Here is a 16,300-nt window from a genome sequence, read left to right on the forward strand (position 1 = left end):
TTAAATGTGGCCACTTTGAAAGCCTCTTTTGTTATTTTATTTCTATATAAACATACATGCTCCTATGAACGCCTGCGAGAAAATAGTTAGCCGTAAATGTGAGCAATTGTGTTGAGTTGTTAACTCGAACCAAGTTACCAAGGATAACGATGCTTGTGCATTTTGGCCAAAGAAATGGTGCTTGTGCGTGCGTTAGATATGTTGAACAAAAAAGGTAAATTTTAGACCATAGGTACCTCAACGCAGAAAGGTAAAATGTGGATCCAATAAGTAGATCTCAATAGCATACATAGCAGAGAATTGTTAGTCACTACTCTAATTAGCAGCAAAAATTGCTACCGGTACATTTAACATGAGGAACTAAATATACTACCTCATTCCTCATATAAAATATCTTGATATAATTAACTACTAATGACAAGGTTGAACTACATCTGCATATTAAAATACTATAAAGTACAACACTGATATTTTTGGGACAACTTATATCAGTTTAAAAGGATTCTCTCTTCTTCTTGTTCTTTGATTGCTTCGCCAGGAGAACAGAAAGGCCAGTCAATGCAAACTTCTTCCTCTTTCCGGAAATTCTTTTGCGAGTAGCCATATCTTCTCTGCACAAAACACCGCTCCTGTTTAGAATCTGACCAAGTGAGATATCTGGTATCCCGCTTGTTTTGTCATCCCAAACACTTTTGTCATACCCATCAGGTCCCATTAACTTCATACTCAGTATCTGCCCAATTGATAATGTTGGTTTGTGTGATCTATCTGAAACATCAGAAATCATATCTGTGATGTGCAAATCTTCGCGACTGTGAGCTGCATTTTTTAATTTTGGGGAGCCACCAAGAGATCGCTTTTTGTGTCCACTCTCAGATTTCCATCTACAAAGAATCTCTTCCACCGCAAGTTTCCCATGGTTTGCAGCCTCTACCCTCTTTAGGGCCTCTTGTAGCGCCTTCTTGCATTCCTCAACCTCTACTTTGGCATCCTCAAGCCTCTTAACTGACTCGGACTCTGAATTGTTAGCTACATCTACCTGCAGCATGGCGTCTTCTACTTTCTTCCTGGAGTTTTCATCAGCTTCAAGAGCTTTGGAACACAGTGTGAAATACTTTTCCATTGAGAGAGTTACTCCATCAGAAGCGGCATCACCTTCAAAAGAACTTTCACTGCTCAGTAGTGCTTTGATCTCAGCAAGTGCAAGGGCTTCTGCTGCTCTAGCGGCATCTTCCATCTTTCTGGCTGCAATGCACCTGACCTCAGCTGTGCTAATGCTCGCCTTTGCCTGCTCAATTTCTGCAGCCAACACCATTGATTCGGACTTTGAATCATTTGCCATGCTCCTGAGCTGCTGCACCTCAGTGGTCATTTTCTTGATCTCCATAAAAATGTCTGAGGGGTCTTTGCGTCTCCTCTGCAGATCCTTCAGCGTTTCCATCTTTTGTGCTGCCTGGTCCAGCTCATCCTCCAAAGAAGAAACCAATGAAGTGTTAGAGGAGAGCTTTTCTCGGCCTCTTTCAAGCAACATTTTTTCTTTTGCTATGCTATTTCGCAGTAACTCAACTGCAGCCAGATCACATGTACTTCTGTTCAGGCTTGCCTTTGCCTGCTCAAGTTCCACCGATACTGAACCTGAACGATTTTCCTCAACACCTTCCATGTCCACATCGACGTTGATGTTTTCAGGTTGCTGCTCTTCAGGTCCTGCCTTAGAGATGTGATCAGCTTCATCAGACTTCGCAGCTTCTTCAGAGGACGTTTCAGTGGCTTCTTTCTGTATCTTCAGTTTCAGGTCTGCTATGATTTTCTTGGTTGCCTCCAGTTCCTTGAGCACATCAAGAGTTTCCCTTTCTTTGACGGCCAGCTCGTTTTCTAGCTGTGCAGACTGCTCCTCTACGTTGATGGCCTCTGCAGCTTGTTCCGAGTGTTCATGTTTCTGCAGGTTGCAAATGTGGGAAGGAAAGTAAGAAACAGCATCATAAAATATGCATGTTGCATGGGGAAAAGATACTAATCCCGGAATGAGGAGATGCCTTTTAGTCCTCGCTAGAAATGTTGAAGGAAAAACACCACACAATAATTCACACATGTCACTCGGCACTACTCGAGCTCTGCCGAAATAAAAAAAAAACGTAATGCCGCACCACGATTGAGAAGACGCTATTCGTGGAACTACAGTGACCACCCAATTAGGAATCCTATGCTAAACTCTCTCGTCATAAATGTGCAGAGTGCAGTGCATAGTAGCAAAAGCAGCCTGTTGCTTATCTATTCACTCTGTTGCTGGCTTGCTGGGGTCCTCGGGGGACCAAGCAATTAGGCAAAACTGGCGTGGAATTGATGATGTGCGCCTTTTTTTTTTTTTGAAGGAAACTGTGGAGCTTTCTCCCAAGTGAAATATATTAAAACCAAAAACTGAGAGTTACAACTGTGTTAGCTGGCTGCTAACAGAAATGATGATGTGCTTATTGACGGGCAGCAAGCATCAGCAATCTGTCATGTACGGGCGCACCTATAGGCGCCGTCGTGACATCAGGAGGGCCGCGGAGCGCGCGCCCAAGGCTGGTGCCACCATCAGTGGCTAAGTTTAGAAAGATATGATTTAGTTTCCTTTTGCATGCCTTAATTATAGGACAGTTGGTTGGGCCATTGGCCATATATGCGGTGTAACAAACTTGGAGAAAGTTAAGCAAGATCATTTACCCTAAAGCTGCTCCTCTCTCCCAAACCCTCTCTCAAGCCGCCGGTGAGATCTTCTCACGGTGAAGGCCTGGAGCGCGACTACGAGTTACGTAGCCGCGGTCCGGCGACGTTGGGCGTTGAGGCGCTTGACAACCTGGTATCGGCGTCACGTTCATCCTCTCCCACCCGCTCCAGCCCTCCACCACCCCCTTTCACGTCCACTCCTTCCACCGGCCACTCCACCACCATGGCTGAACCCACCATCAAGGACCTCATGGAGATGATGAAGTCGTTCCAGACTGAATTGTCTTCCGTGAAGGCTGACATGGCCACCATGAAGGACAAGTCAGCATCGTCGTCGGACAACGGCGGCGGCGGCCGCGAGGAGCCTCCTCGTGATCTGGATCGGCCCCCACAATTCCAGAAGCTCGACTTCCCTCGCTTCGATGGCAAGACCGATCCGATGCTCTTCATCAACAAATGCGAATCCTATTTTCGCCAACAGCGCACCATGCCGGAAGAGCGCGTGTGGATGGCCTCCTACAATCTGGAGGACGTCGCGTAGCTGTGGTACATCCAGTTGCAGGACAACGAGGGTACGCCGCCATGGGGACGATTCAAGGACCTCCTCAATCTTCGTTTCGGTCCACCCCTCCGCTCGGCGCCCCTGTTCGAGTTGTCGGAGTGTCGCCGCACCGGGACCGTGGAGGAATACTCCAACAGGTTCCAGACTCTGCTGCCGCGCGCGGGTCGGCTCGAGGAGGGCCAGCGCGTCCAACTCTACACCGGCGGCCTTCTTCCCCCGTTGAGCCATGCCGTCCGCATCCACAATCCGGAGACGCTCGCCGGGGCCATGAGTCTCGCCCGTCAGGTCGAGCAGATGGAGTTATCGCGGCTACCCCCACCGGCCACCCGGGGAGCCCCTCGCACCCTGCTGCCAGCGCCGGCGCCTAAACCGCCGCTGCTCGCCCTTCCTGCACCACCAGCGGCCGCGCCTCCACCGCGACAGGATGGCCCGCCTTTGAAGCGGTTGTCTCCGGAGGAACAGGCGGAACGGCGTCGTCTCGGCCTCTGCTTCAACTGCAATGAGCCGTACTCCCGCGGCCACAATCGTGTCTGCCGCCGCATCTTCTACCTCAACGGCGTCGAGATCACGGCCGACGACGAGGAACCAGCGGGGGACGATCAGAAAGACGGCGCCCCTGTCTTCTCACTCAGGGCAGTGGCCGGTATGCCCATCTGTGATTCCATGCAGGTGCGGGTCTCCCTGGGCGCCACCACCCTCGTCGCGCTCCTGGACACCGGCTCCACACATAATTTCATCGCCGAGGATGCCGCCCGCCGCACCGGCCTGCCGATCCAGCCGCGCCCGCGCCTCACGGCCACCGTGGCCAACGGCGAGCGCGTCAATTGCCCGGGCGTCATCCGCCGCGCCCCGGTCCTCATCGAGGGCGAGACGTTCTTCATCGACCTCTTCGTCATGCCGCTCGCGGGGTATGACCTCGTCTTGGGGACTCAATGGATGGTCACCCTTGGCCGGGTAGTGTGGGACTTCGTCGCCCGCACCGTCTCCTTCCTGCACCAAGGCCGACAGGTATCCTGGTCGGACGTCGCCGACCGTCGGCCACCCCTACTCGCCGCCACCACGACACCGAATGCCCTCCTTGAGGAGCTGCTGCACTCCTTCGAGGGGGTGTTTGCCGAGCCGGCGGGGCTGCCACCGCAGCGAGCACGGGATCACGCCATCGTCCTCAAGCCCGGCTCTACACCTGTGGCGGTTCGGCCCTACCGCTACCCGGCGGCGCACAAGGACGAGCTGGAACGGCAATGCGCCGCCATGCTAGACCAAGGCATCGTACGCCGCAGCGATTCGGCGTTCTCATCGCCGGTATTGCTGGTCAAGAAGCAGGACGGGGCTTGGCGGTTTTGCGTGGACTACCGCGCTCTTAATGCCCTCACCGTAAAGGATGCTTTCCCCATCCCCGTCGTCGACGAACTCCTGGATGAGCTGCATGGTGCGCAGTTCTTCACCAAGCTGGACCTCCGCTCCGGCTATCACCAAGTCCGGATGCGGCCGGCTGATGTACACAAGACGGCGTTCCGAACCCACGACGGCTTCTATGAGTTCCTGGTGATGCCGTTCGGGTTATGCAACGCTCCGGCAACATTCCAGGCGCTCATGAACGACGTGCTCCGTCCATTTCTTCGCCGGTTCGTCCTTGTCTTTTTTGATGACATCTTGATTTACAGCAAGACGTGGGCAGATCACTTGAGGCACATCCGCGCCGTCCTCGCTGAACTTCACCGCCATGTCCTCTTCGTCAAGCGATCCAAGTGCATCTTTGGGTCACCTTCCGTGGCATACCTGGGCCACATCATCTCCGCCCAAGGCGTGGCCATGGACCCGGCCAAGGTGCAGGCCATTCACGACTGGCCGGCCCCTCGCTCGGCGCGCGCGGTGCGTGGCTTCTTGGGCCTCGCCGGCTACTACCGCAAATTCGTCCACGATTACGGCAAGATTGCGGCGCCCCTAACTTCGTTGCTGAAGAAGGAGGGTTTTTCCTGGAACGATGCGGCCCAGGCAGCTTTCCAGGCACTCAAGGCAGCCGTGACGTCGGCCCCGGTGTTGGCGCTGCCCGACTTCACCAAGGGCTTCATCGTTGAGTGTGACGCGTCCACGCATGGCTTCGGGGCGGTCTTGCTGCAGGAGCACCATCCGATAGCGTATTTCAGCAGGCCGATCGCCCCCTGCCACCGCGCTCTGGCAGCGTATGAGAGGGAGCTCATTGGGCTGGTGCACGCCGTGCGCCACTGGAGGCCGTACCTGTGGGGCCACGCGTTCCTCGTCCGCACTGACCACTACAGCCTCAAGTTCCTCCTCGACCAGCGCCTCTCGACGATCCCGCAACACCATTGGGTGGGCAAGCTCCTCGGCTTCGACTTCTCGGTGGAATACAAGCCGGGTGCCACGAACACCGTCGCCGACGCGCTGTCCCGACGCGACACCACCGAGGTGGGCTCGGTCTTGGCGCTGTCCGCGCCTCGCTTCGACTTCGTCGACCGTCTTCGTCATGCTCAACGACAAGAACCAGCCCTGGTCGCCCTCAGGGATGAACTAGCAGCCGGCACTAGGGGAGCGCCGTGGTCGCTGCTGGACGGCATGGTGGCGTATGCTGACCGACTCTACATCCCGCCGGACTCCCCCCTGCTGCTCGAAGTGGTGGCTGCTACGCACGACGACGGACATGAAGGGGTGCAGCGGACTCTACATCGCCTCCGCCGGGACTTCTACTTCCCCGCCATGCGCCGCGTGGTCCAGGACTTCGTCCGCGCCTGCGCAACGTGCCAGCGCAACAAGTCTGAACACCTACACCCGGCGGGCCTGCTGCTGCCCCTGCCTGTTCCCCAGGCCGTGTGGTCCGACGTCGGCTTGGACTTCATCGAGGCGCTGCCTCGCGTTGGGGGCAAATCGGTGATCCTCACAGTGGTCGACCGGTTTAGCAAATACTGCCATTTTATTCCACTGGCTCACCCCTACAGTGCAGAGTCCGTCGCCCAGGCGTTCTTCAGCGAGATCGTTCGCCTCCACGGGATCCCTCAGTCCATGGTGTCGGACCGGGACTCCGTGTTCACCTCGACGTTCTGGCGGGAGCTGATGCGACTCACCGGGCCCAAGCTGCACATGACGTCCGCCTTCCACCCGCAGTCCGATGGCCAAACGGAGGCGGCCAACAAAGTCATCGTCATGTACCTCCGGTGTCTCACTGGGGATCGGCCAAGGCAGTGGCTGCGATGGCTGCCATGGGCGGAGTACGTCTACAACACGGCGTATCAATCGTCGCTCAAGGACACTCCATTCAAGGTGGTCTACGGTCGAGACCCCCCCTCCATCCGCTCTTATGAGCCTGGAGAGACCCGGGTGGCGGCGGTGGCCAAGACAATGGCTGCACGCGATGAGCTCCTAGCGGATGTCCGCTATCGCCTGGAACAAGCCCAGGCTGTCCAGAAGAAGTTCTACGACCGCCTGCATCGACCGGTCTCCTATGCCGTGGGTGACTGGGTGCTGCTGCGCCTTCGCCAACGGGCAGCTTCCTCTCTTCCCCAGGCGCCCAAGGGCAAGCTGAAGCCGCGCTTCGTCGGGCCTTACCAAGTCACCGAGTGCATCAACCAGGTGGCTGTTCGTCTAGCGCTGCCCCCGCACGCCAAGCTGCACGATGTCTTCCACGTCGGCCTTCTCAAGAAGTTCGTCGGCGCACCACCGGCTACGCCACCTCCCCTCCCACCCATTCATCATGGGGCGGTGACTCCAGAACCGGAGCAGGCTGTTCGGTACCGGCTGGCAAAGGGTGTTCGGCAGGTGCTCATCCGCTGGAAAGGGCAGTCCACTGCTGGTGCGACCTGGGAGGACGTTGCTGACTTCAGCGACAAATTTCCCCAGTTTCAGCTCGAGGACGAGCTGAACGTCGAGGGGGGGAGAGATGTCATGTACGGGCGCACCTATAGGCGCCGTCGTGACATCAGGAGGGCCGCGGAGCGCGCGCCCAAAGCTGGTGCCACCATCAGTGGCTAAGTTTAGAAAGATAGGATTTAGTTTCCTTTTGCATGCCTTAATTATAGGACAGTTGGTTGGGCCATTGGCCATATATGCGGTGTAACAAACTTGGAGAAAGTTAAGCAAGATCATTTACCCTAAAGCTGCTCCTCTCTCCCAAACCCTCTCTCAAGCCGCCGGTGAGATCTTCTCACGGTGAAGGCCTGGAGCGCGACTACGAGTTACGTAGCCGCGGTCCGGCGACGTTGGGCGTTGAGGCGCTTGACACAATCACAGTAGGATTCCTGCACAAAGAGTAAAAGTAGCCAGCTACCGACATCCACCAGGAACCAAATGCCCAAATCCATCCAGAGTTCCAGACAAGGAGGAGGAGCCAGCAACCTCAGAGCGAGCTATAGCATAGCAGGGATCGACGGAGGAGCAGGAAATGGGAGAAGAAAAGAGGCGGCGGGTGGTCACCTTGGAGGGCGCGAACATGCGCCTGACGAGGTCGGAGCTCCAGGCGGCGCTGCCGCCGAAGCGGTCGACGGCCTCCCGCACGGACTCGAACGGCGCGGACGTGTCGATCTCCGCCCTGCCGCCGCCCGCCGCATCGGAGGCCGCGGCCGGAGCTGCGCATTCCACCTCGGAGCTCATGGGGAAGAGAACGGTGGGATCAGTTTCTTGGTGGTGCAGAGTGGAGAGTGGAGAGGAACTGGCTACAGGCGGAGAGATGTGGGGACACGGGAAAGCTGCCGGTTTTTAAGAGGGGTAGCGAGTGACCCTGCGAGAGAGACGTTGACCGCCCGCCCCAACAAGGAGCCGTTGGCCGTTGCGGCACAGCCCCTCCTAATTTTAAAGCTTTGGAAAAAGGAAAAGGTTTCCACTTCCCACCAACGTTCATGTTTAAACGAGGCAAAATAGCCGTTTTGGTTCTGAACTATTACTCGAGACTTAGTTTTCCTAAACTTTTAAAATAATCGTCTTAGTTCTCAAACTCTACTTTTAGGTTTAATTTCATTCCAAAACTACGAAGATGATCGGCCCTCAAACTTTACATTTTGGACTCAATTTTATACATAAACTATCAAAGTGCTTTTAACTTTTATTTTTAACTCAACTTTGTCTATATAAAAAAGAAAACTTTATATTTTAGGCACAATTCCATCCATGAATTATCAGAATGCATTTTGGCTCAATTCGTCCTTTGTCTAGCACCATTGTTAGGTACTATAGTCCCTAGCATTGTCCGAATCAGATAGCACACTTTCACATTTGTATTGATATTCTAAGATGAATATAAATATAGATCTAAATATTCTTAAATATGAATTATTTTTAGCCTATAGGTATAAAATATTATTTTATACACAAATGGTTATTAGTTAGCCTAACTCTAGAAGTAGTTAAGGAAAAGGAACTATAAATCTGCTATTGTTTCAATATATTCATGTTTTCTTAAAAAATAAATAGTGTTGGAAGCAACTATAATCGTTCCGACAAAAATCATTTAGTCAGATATATATAAACAATACTATTATAAGGTAACATTAAAAATAACAGCCTAGAATTATTTATAACCACTAAAGAGTTTTTGGATGAATATATTTTTTTTCTATCTGCGATCGTGGGTGATGTTAGAGCTGGCCAGGTGCAACAGTGCAACGTTCCACATAGAACGATAGACAAAGTTGAGTTAGAAATAAAAGTTTAAAGACCAAAATACACTTTGATAGCTTATGGATGAAATTAAGTCCAAAATACAAAGTTTGAGGACTGAAGCAACTATTTTCATAGTTCTATGATGAAATTGAGCCTACTGTCGGTGTTTTGGACCGGGGGGTCCTCAACCAACTAGTAAATTTGTACTGCGTATTCCCGATCCCGGATGGTGATGCAAAGAGACACAAGGTTTATACTGGTTTAGGCAATCGGTGCCCTGCATCCAGTCTGAGAGATCGATCTTGTATTCCTCGCACCGAAGTGCTTGTAGTAGGGGGTTACAAGCTGGGTGAGAGAGGGAGCTAGTCCCAGGTCTCGGCGTGGAGTGATGCGGGCTGCTTGAGACGTTGCTCTCAGGCAGCGGGGGAGCGTGCGTGTTACAGAGTGTTGCTTGTGCGCGCGTGTGTTCGTCCCCTAAAAACGGCCCAGGTCCTTTCCTTTTATAGTTAAAGGGGGGACAAGGGTAGTACGTGTGCTAACTACACGGCGGCGTGCCAACGGAGGCGGCGTGTCCGAGCCCTGTAGCCTGTTCCTGTGGCGGCGTGGCCGTCGGAGTGGTCCGTCCTTGAAGTACTGGGGCGACGTGCTGGTCACATCCGATCCTGTGCGTCATGGGAGCTCCAGGGCTACCTCGAAGCGGGCGTGGCGGTCGGCGTGCGGGTCACTGTAGGTTGACTGCGCACGAAGCCGAGGCTCGGTTGGTGCCTAGGCCGAACCGTGGTGGGGGGTCTCGGCAGACGTGAATCTCGAGATAGCCGAGGCCCCGACGTAGAGTGCCGAGGCTCGGAGGAAGCGGTTGATCTTGTACGCTGATTCTGAGGCAATGATGACCCGGACTAGACTTTCCATGCCGCGTTGTCTTCGGGGCGGGGGTTACGGGGCACAGTGTAGTGCAGGCGCTGATCGTGGGCACAGCGCTAGAACACAGCGGCCGGTAATCCCCGCCGCGCCTTGTCCTAGCCGGTGTGGTGTTGATGCGACTCCTTGTCCCGTCGGCCACTCCGTGGTGTCGAGCCGTCGTCCGGCTGAGATTGCGGGAGTGGTTGACGCATTAATGGGACGTGACGCGCTGTTGGGAAGACTGGTCGAGGCGGGAGCGACGGGTTATTGCCAAGCCAGCCTCGAGTGATACGGAGAATCGCTGTCTCGTTCGAGGCTGTACGCACGGGGCCTCGAGCGAGACGGAGATTAGGCTCCTTGTTGACTCGCGCGAGGCGGAGATTCGTCAGGGCGTCGAGACCTCCCGTGCGAGGCCTAAGGCGAGGCGGAGAGCCGGTGGGCTCAGACGGGACCGGTGGTTAACCCACGACTCACTTTCTGGCTTTGTTGTTGATGGGGTTTAAGTGATTCTTTTGATGTACGCTCAAGGTATTCCGTTTTATGGTATCCGACACCTACTAAGATGAAATTGAATCTCGACTGATAGTTCAAGACCTAAATGGTTATTCTGCCTTTAAACAAAGCAGTCTTGTTTGGCCTGCCTGTTGCTGCTGCCGGTGTCAGCGAGCGCCCACACACGGCAAGGGCTGCCACATGTTACCGTTTCCCAGCAGCTGCAGGCCGCAGCGGCTGCTTCCTCGGTTCCTCTGCCTCTGCCACACCGAGACGGAGGCAAACCAAGCGCGACACCAGCGGAAACGGGCGTGGCATTAACGGTCGACCACGGAGTAGCTGGTGGGGGCGCCCGGGCTGTGATGGTGCTCGAATTTTTTTGTTTTTCAGTTTTTTTAAAAGATTTTTATAAATACGTTCCTGGCAGTATTCTTTCAAAAAATAGATCCTGATTTCGGTGCCGTGACAATTGGCGTCGAGACGTATAAGCTCGGCGTTAATTGTCGCAGCGTGGAGGTCAGAGTCTAATTTTTTAAAGGATATTGCCGGAGACGTATCTGTGAAAATCTTTCAGCAAAAGACCTGAAAAACCAAAAAAAAAAAATCGGTGATGGTGCTCAGCTCAGTTCCACGAAAAGCCGAAAAATGACGCAGACGGACACCGTGCGATGAGTTGCCGACTTGCCGTTGCACCCCGCCGCGCCCGCGCACTGCAGTCTGCATCCAAAGGAACGCAGGATCCGCCGGGCGACGCGTCTTGTTCCCGTCATTCGATTGTGTACTGCGCGTTGGCGCGCGCGGATCACGAGAAACCAACCAACCAGCACCCCTAGGCCCTAGTGGGTGCAGATGAATGCAGCGATCGTCCTCTCGGATCCGGCCTTGTCTTTTTTTTTTTTTTTTTTTTTTGACAAACGGCCTTTGTCTGCTTTGGCTGCGAGCTGCGGCGCCACTTCCATCTCCTAGTCCTTTGGACGGTGAAGCAAAAACACTTGCACATTACTCTGCCTGCCGGTGCCAGCGCCAGCGCACGGGAACTGAACGTGAACGTTGCCGAAGAGAAGACGACAGCAAGGGCTGCTTCGTTTCTGGACCGTTGCCAAGATTCGAATGGGATATAATAAACAAAACTTGTGCTGATCCCTATCTCTGGTACTATAATCAACACTGAATCAGTTGCTACTAGTACTACACACACGAACCTCATGGCTTAAAGCTTTTCTTAAAGGAAAAAAAAAACAGCTTGACTGCGTGAGCTCCTTCTGTTTGGGTGTGGCCGTTTCTGCAAGTGAGTATCTAAAGATATGATTCGTTGTGGCCAGCTCGCTCAGCCAGCGCGTCCACGTCGCTGTTATTTCGTGGCCGTTCGATCGGCCGCGCGGATGGTCCAGATCGGGCGAGCCGCGGTCGTTTTACGAAAAACCCCTTTCAGTTTTCGGAAATCAACCCGCGCTCTAGACGTCCTCTCAGAATTTTTTACAAAAAACGCCTCATGTTATTTCCAAATCGACGCGCAGTCCAGAACGGATGCGCACTAGTTTGTTTGCAAAAAAGACCTCCACTTTATCGAAATTCAACCCGCGCTCCATAGACACTCATCATTTTTTGCGAAAACATCATCTGATTTTTCTCAAATCAAAAAACAATCCACCTTTGATTATTTCTTTTCTTTTCTCTAAAAAAATATGTGGGGCCCGTGCACCGTGCGCATGGGCGCGCCCGAAGGACTAGTATAGTAGTATATCCGAAACAGACAGTTTTGCTTGCAGCTGTCTGCCTGTCCGTGCTACTGGGATCCGAAACGTTACAAGCCCATGAACTGTATTCTGGATTTTAGTCCATATGCTGCTCTAGAAGAAGCCCAAAAAAAAAAAGGGTCCCACTATTAAAAGGCCCATACTAGTGCGACGCAAAAATGGTTTGTACAAAAATAATAATAGAAAAGGGTACCACAGGCAAAGTTTTTTTCAATAAATAAATAAAACACAGGCAAGGTTTTCTATAGGAACCTTAGTGGCAAACCAGGCAAAATGGATCCATTTTTAGCCCCACGCTACTTTATGCATTTCCACAATCCTAGAGGTACGTAACCTATAAAACATAATTAGATCCCTTGCCTTTTTTAACAATGATAATCAATTTATCAAATTAAAAGCTAGATGTTTCTGATTATTGTGAGATTTTTTAGATTTTTTTTCTAGCACGGCTCACAAGAATGGACGTGAAGTAATAATAAAATTTTGATGAAGTTGCCAATTTGTTGCAAAGTTCAAAAATTTATGTACCAAACAGGTTAAAATGGAATGACTTCTCAAGCAGAGCTCCTTAAAACCTGGTCTTACAAGGGATAAGCGCTGGGTGGAGATGAAGAATGCTAACTTTCTCTAGCTCTCTCTTTCCTGTATATTATGAGAAGCTATTTTACCAAACATTTTTTAAACATCAAGTGGAGCTCCTTTTAAAATCCGGCCTCACAAGGGATGGACATTGGATGGAGCTGAAAATACTAGCTTCTTCTCCTATCTACCGTGAGAAGCTGTTTTACGAAATGTTTTTCTAGAACAACTTCAGTTTCACCAGTGAAGTTGCTCGTAGAGCCGAAGTAAAAAAAAAAAAGCTGCTTCACCGGTAAAACAAAACCGTACCAAACGGGGTTTTAGAATTGCGTTTTTCGGAGCTGAGGGAGTACATTGAAGAATTAAAAAGGAGAGACTACTCTATGGATTATTGAGAACGTACCGGTTGAACCACACTCCAAACAAGAAATCAAGGAACTCAATCTTTGACCTGCGCACTTTGTTCACGTACGCATATATCAAGAAACAAGAATTCCATTCTTGGGAAACAAAATGTTCCAGATAATTCTGGAACTCCTAAGTGAAACGATCGAGACAACATTATTATCTTGGCAGTAGTAGCACAGGAGCTGCACGGTACCAGTAGCAGCGTATGCGTAGTACAAGTGTACAAAGTTTGGGTGGTGTTGTCGTGCTGGTGCATATAAAAACCGCTTAATAACGGAGAAGCAAAGTACGATCAATGAGCTTGGGCCACAGAGCTGAGTTAGTCTTGGGTAGGTCAATTAGATCACCTTAACTTCATCTCATATTCTCATGAAGAGGCTGCCCGCTGAGCAAATCGAGGCAGCTTCCCCGCGATTAGTTGCCGGCGATCGTCATGCATTATATTAGGAGATCATCATCATTAGATCGACCGGTGGTTAGCTAAAAAACGTTGAGCAACAAAAGCCTCACCACAGACCATCCATCAGTCATTCCAGTCTCCATTTTTCCTACCTACCAGCTGGAAATCCTGAGCATTCAATACAGTAGTCAACTCCACACGCCTCTCCTTAGTTCATCTACTGAATCATTTATCTCACTTTTTTAACGCTTTCTGCGCGAGACGCTAGCTTAGGTAGCTGCTTGCGTAGAACCGATCGAGTCGACGGATCAACTCCATGTGCTTGTGCTATATAAATCGCTTCCAGCAGTGCTTTCTCGCATCCACTGGAGCCAAAGCCAGCTTTGATAGGTGAATTAGTTGTCGTCTGATAGCTCGATTAGTTAGCTGATTAACGTACGTGGTGCAGAAGAAGCTGTTGAGCTAGCTAGAGATGGTGGCTTCAATGTCTCACCGTTTCGTGGCGGCGGCGTGTGTCGTCGCGACCGTGGCGTTCGCTCTCTTGGCCATGACCAGCAGCGCGCAGTTGGACCCGCACTTCTACGACAAGGCGTGCCCGGCGGCGCTCCCCACCATCAAGAGGCTCGTGGAGGAGGCTGTGGCGGCGGAGCCCCGCATGGGCGCGTCGCTGCTGCGGTTGCACTTCCACGACTGCTTCGTCAACGTACGCAGAGCATGGACAATGCATGCGTGCATTCGACTTCTCTCCGATATCGTCTGTGCGCGTGTGTTCGATCTCATCTCTTTGCGTTTGTGCTTGGTTCAGGGGTGCGACGGGTCCATCCTGCTGGACGACACGCCCTTCTTCACCGGCGAGAAGATGGCCGCGCCGAACGCCAACTCCGTCCGCGGCTTCGACGTGATCGACAGCATCAAGGGCGCCGTCAACGCCGCCTGCAGGGGCAACGTGGTCTCCTGCGCCGACATCGTCGCCGTCGCGGCACGTGACTCCGTCGTCGCGGTTCGTTATTCATTCGCCTCCATCGTCTTGTTGCATGCACGCACGAAAACCTTCACCACCCGTCCATGCACACACGGACGCACTGCAGCTAACTAACTAGTTAGTCGCGCATGCATGCACGAATGCACACCATGCACATGCAGCTGGGAGGGCCGTCGTACAACGTGCCGCTGGGCCGCCGGGACGCGCGGACGGCGAGCCAGGCGGCGGCGAACAACAGCATCCCGGCGCCGACCTTCAGCCTGGACCGCCTCGCCTCCACCTTCGCGTCGCACGGCCTCTCCCTCCAGGACCTCGTCGTGCTGTCCGGAGGGCACACGCTGGGCTTCTCCCGCTGCACCAACTTCCGGGACCGCCTCTACAACGAGACCGCCACCCTGGACGGCTCCCTCGCCGCCTCGCTCCGGACCGTGTGCCCGCGGGCCGCCGGCAGCGGCGACGACAGCCTCGCCCCGCTCGACCCCACGCCCGCGCGCTTCGACGGCGCCTACTTCGCCTCGCTGCTGCGGAGCAGGGGAGTCCTCCACTCGGACCAGCAGCTGTTCGCCGGCGGCCTCGGCGTCACGGACGCTCTCGTGAGGTTCTACGCCGCCAACGCCGACGCGTTTAGGAGGGACTTCGCGGAGGCCATGGTGAGGATGGCCAGCCTGAGCCCGCTCACCGGGAGCAGCGGCGAGATCCGCAACAACTGCAGGAAGGTGAACTACTCTTGAGTAAATTTGGTTCGCGCGCGCACAGCTGATGGGCTAGAGCCGTGTCAGTGTGCTGTTGAATTCAGAACTGTTCATGTGGTTGTGTCAAACAGTGTGTGTTACTTGAGTAAAGTTTTCTACATTTACGTTGGTTCGTCACCGGTAAAAAAGAGCTATAGGGCCGGTTCTTTTTCTGTAGTTTTTTCGTTTGATTGGCAGAGATCGTGAGGTTATTTTGCAAGGTATATGTCTTACTGTTTCACCAGGTGTTTCAGTTGTACTTGATAAGTCTAAAATACTTCTAGGCATAGATCAGTGGATAATAATTAGCATAGATAGAAGACTTGGTCGCTAAGCGCAGTTGCGGCTATGGCGCCGTAGCGACGTGGCCACTGGGGTTGGAGTCGGGGAAGTCGTGCAGGCGCAGTCCAGTGGTGGCGACGAAGGCGATGGCGCTTCCCGTCGCTTACAGCGCGCCCTCTAGATCGGCTTAGGGATAGGAAAGCTAGTGGGGCGCTGGCGGCTGCGGTGAACCTCATGTCTTGCGTCCCGGCCCCCATCTTTTTCTTTATAGCGCTGCGCGACGGGGCCCATCAGCCAGAAGAACGGCTGGGCGCCCCCGATCAGGGCGCGGATCAAGAGCCCAATTGGTCGTTGGGCCAACTGGTGGAGATCAATCTAACATTCTCCCCATTGATCTCACCTTATCACTTAAACTTAACTTACTTTATCTTTTTCTAATTCCATCGCAGATCAGTGCAAAGAGCGTGCCTTATCATTACGGTTAGTTGCCATTAGATTAAACAACTACAATGCATCTCTCTGTTTTGAAATATATTCTCAACTAGACCCTTAGTATCCAGAAATCAAAGGCTTTCCCGTAAACCCATTTCGACTGTGTGTTCTCTTAACGTACTGGGTGGTTAGCCTTTGGTAGACGGATCCGCAAGTACTTGCTTGGTACTTATATGCTCAATACTTTTAAAATGATTATGAATTTTCTCCTTAATAACATATAACTTAATGTCAATGTGTTTGGCAGCATACTTGACCTGTTGTCTTATGAGTTAACTACATTAAATGATTATTGCTGTTGACTACCATTGTTAAATCCAGGTACATATTCCCTTAACTATTTTTACCTATTCATGAGGCCTCATGACAAGTTATACTATGGTATGCATCATTGATGAC

At 52.5% G+C, this 16,300-nt stretch overlaps 2 protein-coding genes across 2 annotated transcripts; one reads left to right on the forward strand and one right to left on the reverse strand.

Moving 5' to 3' along the window:
* Nucleotides 1–245: 245 nt before the first annotated feature.
* LOC136539892 (WEB family protein At2g38370-like) lies at nt 246–7,930 on the reverse strand. Its single transcript, XM_066531880.1, has 2 exons — nt 7,697–7,930; nt 246–1,939 (listed from the first exon to the last, which is right to left on the reverse strand). Exons 1-2 carry the CDS (start codon nt 7,871–7,873, stop codon nt 494–496), a joined length of 1,623 nt encoding a protein of 540 aa, XP_066387977.1. The 5' UTR covers nt 7,874–7,930; the 3' UTR covers nt 246–493.
* A 5,860-nt stretch (nt 7,931–13,790) lies between these two features.
* Nucleotides 13,791–15,306, forward strand: LOC136539893 (peroxidase P7-like). Its single transcript, XM_066531882.1, has 3 exons — nt 13,791–14,117; nt 14,220–14,414; nt 14,558–15,306. Exons 1-3 carry the CDS (start codon nt 13,887–13,889, stop codon nt 15,125–15,127), a joined length of 996 nt encoding a protein of 331 aa, XP_066387979.1. The 5' UTR covers nt 13,791–13,886; the 3' UTR covers nt 15,128–15,306.
* The last annotated feature ends 994 nt before the right edge of the window (nt 15,307–16,300 follow it).

The sequence above is a fragment of the Miscanthus floridulus genome, chromosome 2, assembly GCF_019320115.1.
Source record: "Miscanthus floridulus cultivar M001 chromosome 2, ASM1932011v1, whole genome shotgun sequence".
In the NCBI taxonomy this organism is placed as follows: domain Eukaryota; kingdom Viridiplantae; phylum Streptophyta; class Magnoliopsida; order Poales; family Poaceae; genus Miscanthus; species Miscanthus floridulus.

Excerpts from the sequence above, each read along its gene's own strand:
- LOC136539893 (XM_066531882.1), top strand. The coding sequence starts at position 13,887 with ATGGTGGCTTCAATGTCTCACCGTTTCGTGGCGGCGGCGTGTGTCGTC. Across the intron at positions 14,118-14,219 it reads TCCACGACTGCTTCGTCAAC|GGGTGCGACGGGTCCATCCT; the intron begins GTACGCAGAGCA and ends TGCTTGGTTCAG. Across the intron at positions 14,415-14,557 it reads CACGTGACTCCGTCGTCGCG|CTGGGAGGGCCGTCGTACAA; the intron begins GTTCGTTATTCA and ends ATGCACATGCAG.
- LOC136539892 (XM_066531880.1), bottom strand. The coding sequence starts at position 7,873 with ATGAGCTCCGAGGTGGAATGCGCAGCTCCGGCCGCGGCCTCCGATGCG. Across the intron at positions 1,940-7,696 it reads GCATGTTCGCGCCCTCCAAG|AAACATGAACACTCGGAACA; the intron begins GTGACCACCCGC and ends TGCAACCTGCAG.